The 12058-nt window shown below is 44.4% G+C and overlaps 1 protein-coding gene across 1 annotated transcript in view; it reads right to left on the reverse strand.

The window, feature by feature from the left end:
• Wdfy2 (WD repeat and FYVE domain containing 2) overlaps positions 1–12058 on the reverse strand; it is a 51544-nt gene that overhangs the window by 9805 nt on the left and 29681 nt on the right. Inside the window, exon 11 of the mRNA XM_075694274.1 lies at positions 3692–3822. Coding sequence (XP_075550389.1) covers positions 3692–3822 — 131 coding nt within the window. The remainder of the gene's footprint in view (positions 1–3691; positions 3823–12058) is intronic.

Raw genomic sequence — 12058 nt, forward strand, 5'->3', positions numbered from 1 at the left:
GTCTGCCCCCAAGGGTTACTGACTGTGGGGTGACTGTGTGGTGATTCTGCAGAAGCTATGCTTCCGTGTGCTCGAATGCCTGCACGTTGAACACCCAGGCATTGTCAGGATGAAGGCGCTCGCCCATACCTATGTATGGTGGCCTAGCATGAATGCGGCCATTGAGGAATAGGTCTGGCAGTGCCTTCCTTGCCAGGAAACACGGCCAGAAATGCCCTGTGCACCGGTCCACCCATGGGAGACGACCCTGACTCCTTGGTTGTGCCTGCGCATAGACTTTGATGGCCCATTCCAAAGGCAGACCTTCTTGATTGTGGTGGACTCTTATTCCAAATGGCTCGAGGTTATACCTATGCCATCAATGACATCGGGCGCTGTAATTAGTACCTTACGAATATTGTTCGCAACACATGACCTACCAGACACTCTTGCCTCTGACAATGGGCTGCAATTTACATTAGCAGAGTTTCGGGAGTTCCCAGAACCTAACCTTATTCGTCAGATGACGTCTGCACCGTTTTATCCATCCACGAATGGACAGGCTGAAGGGATGGTACGGACCACCAAAGAAGCATTATTGCGCATAATCTAAGGGAGCTGGGCACAGTGACTGGCAGACTTTACAGCAGCATGTAACTCTGCCCATTGCCATGAGATGCTCCCCATTGGAACTAATGATGGGCCGCTGACTGTCTACCATGCTGGAGTGGCTGCACCCAGACCGGGCCCTTGACAAGTCTCCCAGCTGAAAGAAGCTCTGCCTATGCCAAGCATGTTCCAGCCCGAGGACCTTGTCATTGCGCGGAACTACAGCCATGGCTCCCCATGAGTCTCTGCAGTGATCGCCAGAGCAACCGCCCCGATCTCTTATGAGGTTGCTCTTCCGGACGGTGGCATGTGTTGCCGGCACGTGGACCAGCTGCGTGGTCGGAGCAACAGTCCCATCAGGTTAGCAGAACCTGTACCTGCAGAGGGGGCAGCCTGAGGTCCAGCCTGCGCCAATCCTTATGATTGGCAGAGCGAGCAGCATAAAGACATCAGAACCCTGAGAATCTTAAGAGCAACAAGTCATGCTACCCTCAGACGAAACAGCAACACCTCAGCCAGCACCAACAGAGCCAAGTGAAGAAACTAAAGGCCCACACCGTTTGCAGCATTCCCCGAAAACACCTCAAAACCTTAGGGACCTTGTGCTGGCATTGGCTGACTGTCGAGTCCGAACTAAGGAAGAAGGGGTGTAGTGTACTGAACCTGGCCGCCGAGTTCAATGGATAAACAGAGCGTGGTCGGTGGACCCTGATTATGGAGAGTGCCATCTCCCAGGTACAGAAGCATATGCAGGGTGTTTCACATAACTTGAACCAAGGATTTAAAAAAAGTGGTTAGCCGCAGCTGAATGAAACCAACGGCATATGGTTTGCCGTCATGTGGTGCTCCTTCGAGTATATTTTATATTCAGTTTAATTGCTCAAGTAAGATAAAAGATGCAAAGGTTTTAATATTTACTTTCAGGCCAAATGTGTTTCGTAGCATTGTATAGGAGATTCAGAAATGACTGATCCAATTTTTTGTGGCAATGTAAATGCTGCGTGGCATTTTTTTTCTACGTTTAGAGAAAGCCTGCGAAATATGAAATAAAACCATCTGACTGGGCTGATGCGCTATCGTATTGCAGAGCTCTCAACCATGCGTCGAGCCTATCGCTTGTCAGGATTGATGGTGCTTCCTTTCCGTGTGCCACTGCCAAAGATGCTGACGCACTGTGAAGCCGATGCCTAGAGCCGCGGCTGCTCACTGCGCCACGGTCTGCACGCATGGTTCTTTTGCATGAACCGCGATTGAGAGCGCTGCAATACGATAGCGCATGAGCACAGTCATGTGGTTTTATTTCATATTTCGCTGGCTTTCTTTAAATGCCGAAAAAAGATCACTATGCAGCATCCACATTGCCACAAAAAGAAAAAAAACAACAACAACAACAAAAAAAAACAGGCTGCTTATTTTTGAATCGCCTCTACAACGCAACGAAACACACTTGGCCCTAAAGTGAATATTAAAAATTTTGCACAATTCATCTTAATTAATTAACCAATTAAGTAGAATATAAGAAAATACTCTTAGGAACGCCACACGACGGCAAACCATATGCCACTGGTTTCATTCAACTGCGGCTAACCACTTTTTAAAAACCCTTGATTCAAGTTACGTGAAACACACTGTATATACTTGTGTTAGCCAGTTTCCCTCAGTCTGCGTTTAGTTGTTGTGATGGCAATAAAGTGATACTGCCAATACCACCTCGTGCTGATGCTGCCTCGTGATACAACCCGCGCGACTTAATAGTGGCAGAAGTATTAAACTTCAATTGAATTATGGTGGTGTATCTGCCAAAACCACAATCGGTGTTAGGATGGATAGCTGGGCGTGTTGGTTGAGCATGATCTGATGTGAAAGGTGCGAAGACAACGATGGACAAAGAGAGAAACAAACTGAAACCCTGCGTGTGTGTCTCTCTCTTTGTCCGTTGTGGTCTTTGCGCCTTTCATATCAAACCACGGATTATGAGGCACGTCATAATTGTGAACTTCGGACTCTGGATTAATTCTGATATTGCGGTGTTTAACGCTTCCCAATATCTAAGTGCACGAGCGTTTTTTATTTCGCCCCCATCGAAATGCAGCAGCTGCGGTAGGGATCAAACCCGTGACATCGAGCAATGCCATAGCCGCAAAGCTATCCCGGTGGGCACAGAAGTGATTTGACGTGTGACAGCTTCTGTAGCGTCGCCTAGACCCTACGGTGCACTTTAGTGTGGCTATACTTATACACATCCTGCACAAGTTATACGCTTGACAAATTTGCATGGTGTTTATTTTTCAGAAATAGCAGAAATGTACCGTACCTTACCTTGAACTTAATTTTATCCCGTTTGCCCGCAACCGCTGTCATGTCTATAGCAGTAGCGTTTCCTTGCCTTCTCATGTTGCCTAGCTATTCCCTATCCCACCCTTGTATTGGAACTGTGAGCGAAGAGTGGCAAGGCTGTTATTCATTTGTTCCGCGACTGTGCCAGTTCTACCCATTCTATGCCTCTTCTTCCTGCTGCCCCTCTTACCATTCTATCTAGCTTCACCCTCAACTTGCATGTTAGTAGAAAGGCAAGCATTGCAATTTCTGTAATGCTTTTGCGGGGGGGTCATGGGTAATTACAGCCGTCAAAGAGGCTAATGCGATGATGTCCAGGGAGCTCCAGAGGGCATTGTGCACATGCGACGCGATGTAGAGGCCCAAATGAGCTTCTCGCATGGCCTTTCCTCTCTGCCATGCTCCGCGTATATGCACACTCTGACTCCCCCCCGGTGCCGCATGCAAGACAGCAGCAGCAGTGAAAAAGTCGAAGGAAGGGGCAAATAAAGCTTTGCTTTAAAGTCATCTGTCTCCCAATTCTTATCTTGCTAGTTATAGGGTTAAAAATTCACTCAAGTTAAGCAGGACACATTAAACATTTAAGATTTTATGCATGTGAAAGACCTCCAAGGGGTTTAGATACTAAATGCAAGAAGTCTATGCCAATATACTTCTCTCAGCCCACAATTGGTTTGTGAGAACAAATCTGAAACATCTTTTTCCACAAACTGCACTGACTTAGCTGATGAAGTAAGTGCAAACTAGGCAAAATAAAGCCACTCACTCATCATCCGTGATGACCACATGGCACTCGTCACAGACACGTACATCGAATTCGTAGCCCATGATAGGTATACAACTGCGGTTCGAACTGCACTTGTCGCAGACTGCCTTGCCACACTTGCGACAGTGGTGCTAGTCACAATAAAAAAAAAAAAAAAAGAAAATGTATGAGAAAGACGGGCTGTTTGCAACACAATATATAATACCAAAGCACAGCAACACAGCAACTTAACTGCATTAACATACCAAGTGAGTACATGTTCCTGTCAGCATGCAAAGGTACAGTAGGGACATCTCAATAATTTGAGCAGCCAGTGCACAACCCTACACGAATAATTTGCTAGCTGGGAGTGCATGCGCCATGATCCCAGCTGTTGCACCGGAAGTTCTTGGTACTTGTGCATGTAGTGCATTTATTGTGACCTCTTCAACAATAACAATGTGACACTTGTGTGTGTTCGCTTGGCTATGCTGGCCCATGCCAAATTTTAACACAAATTCTATAGCGGCTTAAGCCACTCACAAGGTCTGGCTATTTTGAGCTGACAAGTGCAGTGCATACAATGCACACTAACAATCGTGTCTTCTAAGTATTACATTGCCACACGCCGTAGAAAGAGTTGAAATTTCAAACTGAACGGTGTTTGTTGTTCTCCTCGCAGGCATTGTGCTCTTAGCTGGAGGATTGGTGTATATCGCACAAGAGCGCCTATGTACATGTCTGTGCTGTGACGTTACTCATAGTATAGTGACACGTGACAGAGTTATTCATGGCAACAGCACTTATTTGTTCTATCTGCTGCTTAAATAGACGAATTAAAGTTTAGAAAAATAATAAAACACACAAACCAAATGTCTGCATGTTTTTTGCTTTACTTCGCACCGAGGCAAGAGATATGCACTTCCGTTTTATCTGCTTGTTCCTACGTCGTGCAGTCGTGTGTGCAGTCACTGAAACTGTAATTTTCTACTGTGTTCCAGCATACAATGATTCTCTGTAGTCTGCTTGTGTCTGCCCCAGTGTTTGCGTAGCACTGACTCATACTGCTAGTCGGGCGTTCTCAAGCACAGCGTGCAAAAACATGCGCTGTGTGAAACGAGACAAACGCAATAGCTTGCGTGCGACACTGTCAGTAGAAGTGAGCCACGCAGCAAAAAAGCGAGGAAAAAAATAATATGAAGGCCTGTGACGTATGCGTCACGCAATCCTCGAGCTCCAGCATGGGAGAACGCAGGGAAGGAATTATGGTTGCCAAGGCTAGATGGGGCAAGTGGAGAGAGTGTCTATGTTGGTGATGAAGCTCGCCTACCGAAATCATGGGTTCGCGGCACTGAACTATTTCTATCTCAACTATTAATGAACCAATTTGAAAAAATTCTTGCAGGAGAGCACTCCCTAGGGGGCACGTAACAACTTCCAGCGTATAACTGAAATTTTCGATGTGGCCTGGTGAGGGGCCCTTTAACACAGTTTTGCAGCTTGTTAACATGGCAGAAGAAGCGGCACGGTTGACGTCCTTTGAAGGCCCAATGTGCTCAGAAGCAATCTCGAAAAACATGCAAGTTACTGTTAATATTTAAAATGTATGAGAATAAAGGATGCAAAACCTATAAATACTGCCTTTGGCATCATATAGGTTGTTGTTGGGTTGAGAGACCTCACCATTTTGCCCAAAAAGAACCGCACTAACATAAACATGTTCAAGTTGTATGATGTATAGATATTACATGCCAGGAATGATGGCTGAAATGTGCCACTGTTAGCACAGTGATGTGCAAGTCACCATTATGATACGCAGCCTCAAGGTGCTTGCTCCAGGCCAGGTACATGCTCACTGGTGGCACCCTGCTAGAATTTACTGATGCACCGGACCGACGATTGTGCTATAGTAAAATGTTCCATAACTGCAAAAGTATGCTCATCACGGTGGAACTCGCACACAACAGCAATTTATTTTCTTGAGTGCAACGGTAGTGATTCAGAAAGTCTATATAGGGTTAGTCAGCTGGGAACATGACCTTGGGTGACACTAAATGGAGAACCAAGAGCTCTCACAATGGCGAATGTAAATGTGTAGCAGGTAGACAAAGATTGTGTGTGCCTGTGGGACATTTTCCAGAGAATTGATTTGATTTGAATTCCGGGTTTTTACGTGCCAGAACCACGATTTGATCATGGGGCACGCACGCCATAGTGGGGTACTCCAGATTAATTTTGACCACCAGGGGATCTTTAACGTGCCTCTAGTGCACACGGGACCCAGGAGTTTTTGCATTTCCACCCCATCAAAATGTGGTGGCGGCCGCCGCTGGGATTTGATCCTGCGACCTCTTGCTTAGCAGCACAACACCACAGCTACTAAACCACCACAGCGGGTATTTTCCAGGTTATTGATTGCTTTCGATAATTCAAAACTCTGCTTAATGGTGGTATTTTTTGTGGTCCAAGGCTTCAATTAACGAAGTTCTACTGCACGTGTTAGGTAATCAGGAACATGTAGCTCAGAGATATGCTAAGGTATAGGGAATGTCAAACGCTAGGCTGCACATTCTGAAACGTAAAGACAGTGCTGTTCTGCTCAGATAATGCAGCGTGGATTGATACACTTTCTCAACACCAGACCACAGCCTTGAGGACAATGAAAAAAAAGCTGGCAATCACCACGCAAGCTTCCACAAACTGAACTCTTGTGCTGCAAGTCAACTGTATTGATAGCGCCTAAGCCTAGAAAAAGCACAAAGAAGCTGGAAACTTTGCAACCAGCATTTTTCCACCAGGTGCAAGATATACTGGTGCTTCACCTTTAGAGGACACCTACTGCCATTGCATTAAAGGTGCGTGCGCATGCATACATGCATGCACTATCACCTCATATCTTGGAATGCCCATAAACCAGAGTAATTACTTTTTACAGATTTAGTCATACTATCTACATTGATGGAAATTTCCTGACAATACATAACGCTTGTTCCGAGTAAGACTGAACACTAGTGGGATGGTCTCTAAAGCACCAAGCTACTGAGTCATACCATTATTTATAACAAATACCTATGGCAATTCTTAACCAGGCCAAATGGTATGCACAACTGGATGCTAGACCGATCCACGTCTCTCATATATTCTAACCACTTAGCCTGATCAAGTTGCCGATTTCTTGAGACAGGTAGTACATGTAGTTCTTTGCTTTTTGTGTCCAGTTGGCCTCCCCACAAATGTTTAGTATCAGTCTCACTGCCCATGAGTGAGAACGGAAAAAACGACCCGGCTCCTCCAGAAATAAAAAACTTTCTAACAACACCAACTTTTTTTTTCCCCTGATGGCGGACTGACCATGCCTAGTTATGTTTGTTGCACTGTTGAGCAGCATGAGCAGCAGCTTTCTCTTCCATTTTTTTTTCTGCCTCCGTATACACAGTGAGGAGGCAGGGATGCACAGGCAAGTACTATCATGCTTCTAAGCATGGTAACAATGCCCTTGCTGCCATGCTGCCCTCCTTTCCCTCACCTTCTCTATCTGTGCCTTTTCACACACCACTTCTGTATATAACAGCACACAAAAACCAGGAGGGATGTTGTTTTTTCAATGTCTTCACTCCTTCCTCCGTGGTAATAGTATGAAGTTGCAGAATGTATGAATGGCCTTGCCTCAAGCTACCTTTGCTGCACAGTTGTAGTGAAAGAAGTAGGTTCAAAGCATGAACAGGAAGCTGAAAGGATTAGACTACAGCTGTAAAACCAAACACTGTTTTAGAAAGCTAGAAAATTCTTTTTTGCACTAATCGCACTTGCCCTACCCTTTCCACTTCATGCCATCAGGTGTCCACATCTGAAAAAATCTCAAATTGTGAAATAGACAGTGCAGGATTTTAAACACTAAAACTACATTATCACGTGGTTTGCTACAGCAAACCAGATGATAATGCTGTTGATTTGCCCTTAAGTGAATATACGAGGTAAAAGTGAAATATACTTTTGAACTTAAACTGTGCTATTTGGGCTGTAGTTAATATTGAACCCTTTGGCCGAACTAAATGTGGAATAATAGTGCAACTGGCTGCACAGCCTGTAAATGATGGTACGAAATACTGCAAATACGATATCTGAAGCTACATATGACAGAATTCACACCGAGTGTGATGCTGGTCATTGCAGAAAGGCCAGTTGTGGATCTACCTACTCACACAGTTGCACTCAGCCAGATTGCTGAAGCCCAACTTCAGCTCCATTACATATTCTTTACTGCTTAAGATTGTCGCACACAAAATACAATTGAAATCCAGCAAAAACCTGTGCGCTATGGTAAACTGCAACACAGGATTTTTATATTATTACACGCTTGTTGCAGCAAATTTCAGAAAAATGTACACTCTAGTATCACTTCACATGCTGGAATTATACTGTTATAGAGTGCCTCGGCAAGCCACAAGACCCGACAGGCAAACAAGAAGGGAGAAAACTGATAGTGTGTGTCCCTTTTTTTCTTCACCCTGTTTTCTTTCATGCAACATCAAGAACTTGCCTAGCCTTGTATTCCTATGAGCTACAAATACAGGCAATGAAGCCAAGGAAAGCATAGGGGTAATTAGCCGGTTGAAATTCAAGAAGAGCAAGTAATGAGGAAAAGGAAAAATAAAAGTGGACATTCCCTTTTTCTCATTATCTTCGACTGTTTAAATTTCAACCACAGCTAATTACCCCCATGATTTCCTTGGGTTCATTGCCTGTTGGCTTTATATGGTTGCAATGAACAAAAATCAAGGACACCGGTTTCTCTTCTTGTTCATATGCGCTATAAGAATACCATATAAAGATAGCCATACCTCATAGCTTTCTTTAAAAGGGACACTAAAAAGGAATATTACATTCAGCTGTATTTGCAAAAATTGTGATTCTGCAATGGCAAAAAAGTCCACCCTTACCGTGAGAAGAGATTTTGCAAGCCAGAAAAAATGTGAAAAGGAAATATGGGTGGCGATGGCCACTCCCAAGTTTTCGTACCAGCTCACTGTGCTGATGGGTTTTGAATACTAGTACCATTACATGTACTTGGGTGTAGTGAATTGTTTATTGGTAAAAAAGGGCTACATTGCATGGTAAGACCCACTTATAACACGACACTGGTTTAACAACATACCAGATTATAACAATGAGCAGCTGATGCACCGTCAACTTTTGTATGTGTTCTACGGCAAAATAATTCGCTTACCACAATACTCCTATGCTGTATTATCAGTTACAACAATCAAATCTGGCTACGGAGTATGTGCTTGACAGGAAAAAAAAATGCAAAATCCTTTGGAGGGGGGGGGGGAGAGCGAAAACAAGCCCTTTTATCACATCCTACTTTGTGCCCTGCACGGCACGCCTTTGTCACGCCACTCTCTTATCTCTCTTCCACCCTTTCACCAACATCAGAAGGGTGGGTAGAAGGAAGAGCGGAGAGGGGCCACTAAGGCAAAGATGAGGGTGGTGAAGCGACTCATTTTTTCCTTGGATGTCACATTCCTTTTCTTTTTGGCGCAGACATCTAGTAGCCAGACTGAATTGTTATAGCCGATAATGTGGCATGGGAACAATGTAGTAAGCAGTTTATTTTACCATAGAACACAAAAAATTTCAGGTTGGGCAGCTGCTCATTGTTACATTGGAGTATTGTCAAAACCGGTAATGGTATAAGTGGGCCTGACTTTGCTTCTTTCTGCCCAAATAAAATGTTTGAATGTCTCTCCCCTCTGCTTCCTTTTGTGCAACCTGGCTATAACAATTACCGGTTATAAAATGGAATTTTCTTGGCACTTGAATATTGTTATAAGCGAGTTCTACTGTACTTTAAAGAAGTTAGACTCAGCCTAGCAACTTTCAAAAACTTTTGCGGCCCCAAAGCAGCACAAGTACAACACTTTTTAAATTCCCAACATTCCAAATGGGGAAGTTGGGCCTGCATTATCTCTAGTAATGGTCAAAACCCTTTTCTTCCAAATGAACAAAAAATAAAGCTTTGAACAAATACTTTATCAGTATAAAAATTGTTTAGTGTTGTTCTTCAGTGTCTCTTTGGGATGCAATGAATAAGCAAAAAAAGTAACACACCAAAAGGAACAGCAGCAAGCACAAGGTTTGCTTCACACTGTTTCACCGTAACTTGGCAAAAGGCAAAGGCTGCGGCACCTGCACACTCCACACTGAAGAGAGCTATCCATTTTTTAACATAGTCTATATAACATAGTTCGTGTGAGTGTTTTTTTAATGCGACTCTCTCTGTTCGAAACAATTTTTGGCATCCTCATTACTCATCATCAGGCATATTTTAAAATACAGATTCCCTCGAAACATCTTTTTACACATATTGCACCAGTTGGCTTTTCAATTTAGAAACAAAAAAGTTGGGTTGATTGACAAGGGGATGGGGGCGCCAAATATGCGTGTCCTGGAATGTCTGCACTATGGCATTTTTCTTTTATTTTTCAGCAGACGACTGCTCCCACTTTTGCCTGCCGTGCCAAATATGCAGGCACACACGGTGCATACTCTGTTTGGACGGGAATGTCTGCACTGTGCTTTTCTCTTTTTGAGCAGACAGCTCTCACCGATGGAAGTGGACTGCCACGGCGGCAGGTGTAGTTGTACACTGGGAGAAGTCATGTGGTGTTCTATCAGGATACTAGTGGCCAACTGCACCTGCAGCCTTCCCCATTTGCCAAGTTATGGTGGAACAGTGCCGGGGTGGTCTACCAAGTTGACATTTCCAAATTCCCCGAGTTTTCCAGGTTTTATCTGAGTGGCTTTGTAAAATTCCCTTCTGAGTGACACAGAACTGTGTTTTATGTCAACATGGGCTGACACCATGTCGCCCGATGCTATCACTCTCCAGTAAGCATCATAAAAAAAAATATAGACTTAATCCAGCTCAAATAGTAAGGAGTAGTGTTTATTTTATTCAAAAATAAAACAGAACGGAGGTGTTAGTGAAATAAATGCACAGAAAATAAGATACCTCCGAAAAAAAAAAAAAAAAAAAGGAGTAAAACCCATAGAAAATCGAGTCGAACTTTCTCAAATACGAATAAAAAGGAGATGCATACAGAAGCAAATATTTTCGAATATGAGCTATTTCTATCAATTGATAGCAAGCTCATTCGTATGAGGCCTGAGCTTTGTTACGAGTGAGATTCTCTCTCTTAACAGCTGTTAAGTCAACCTCAACTGTTCAGACATATTCTCAGCCCGTGCACAACGCCTCAATGTTGTGTTTCGCTGATTTAAAGAGTTTATTTTGGTTTGAATGATGGACACCTGCATCTTGGCGTCATCCAATACTTTTTTCTTCTTTTTTTTGTGAGCTCAAGCGCCTTCAAAGAAGTGGCGGCATGCTTCCTTTCCCGTTCATTCCTCAAGCATCGGTCCTTTCTATTCCTGTCCTCCTTCCGCCGCACATTCGCCCTACAGATCATTTGAAGCATCCTCTTCATTGGTTGTATAGTCAAGGTCAGATTTCTTGGACTCCCTAGGGGCCACAAAAACGTCCGAAAAATCTGGCACTTCGAAAAAATGAATGCATGTTTTTTACAGCCCTTGGCAGGCACATCTGAAAAAGCTCTGAATGCCTGCCAGTACACTTATTAGGTATATCGGTGCTCGTACTGTGACAGGAGATGGCAGGTGCACGCGCGTATAATTAAGGAATACAAACTGTGTCCCGCGACAATTGCCCCCTTCCCACACTTATGCTTCATAGCATAGCATTACTGTACTACGGCGAAGCTGACTTTTGGGAACCAGCATTATGCAATGCGTCGTGCTTTTCGAGTTTCGAAGCCATTGGCGAAGATTACAAAGGCGGAGTCTGCGCCATTGCTAACAGCAGCAAATTGTTTTAATGAAAAACATGGCGTCGAACAGTAAGAAGCTTGGTAGCGAACGTCAAAGCAGCTATGCCTAGCATTGCTGCGGTGGTGGCTATGGCTGCCACGCCGGTTCGAGGCAGCGAGGCAATCAATATGGTGGCAGTGGCGGATTTGATTAATGCCATTTCAGACCTGCGGTCACGGCAAAAAGTCTGGAAAATCGGACGACGAAGGGTTCTTGCATTCGAAATTTCAGATGTTATACGTGTAGTGCACGCCGATGGCCGCGCCACTGGTGGTGGCCTTGCGTAGAACGCACGGGAGAGGAGCGAGCCGCGCCGTAGCACGCCGTAGTTTGTTGTGTCACTGATAGTGCTTCTCCGTCTTATTCGTGTTTTCAGAGCAAAATAGGCAACACCCTTCACATGTGTGGGATGGCCAAAGCTTCAGGAATGTTGAAGAAGAATTGTTGCAGTGTGGGGGGCTCAAATACCGGCGAAAACGTGCCGGCGATACGGTTCTA

The sequence above is a fragment of the Dermacentor variabilis genome, chromosome 1, assembly GCF_050947875.1.
Source record: "Dermacentor variabilis isolate Ectoservices chromosome 1, ASM5094787v1, whole genome shotgun sequence".
In the NCBI taxonomy this organism is placed as follows: Eukaryota; Metazoa; Arthropoda; class Arachnida; order Ixodida; family Ixodidae; genus Dermacentor; species Dermacentor variabilis.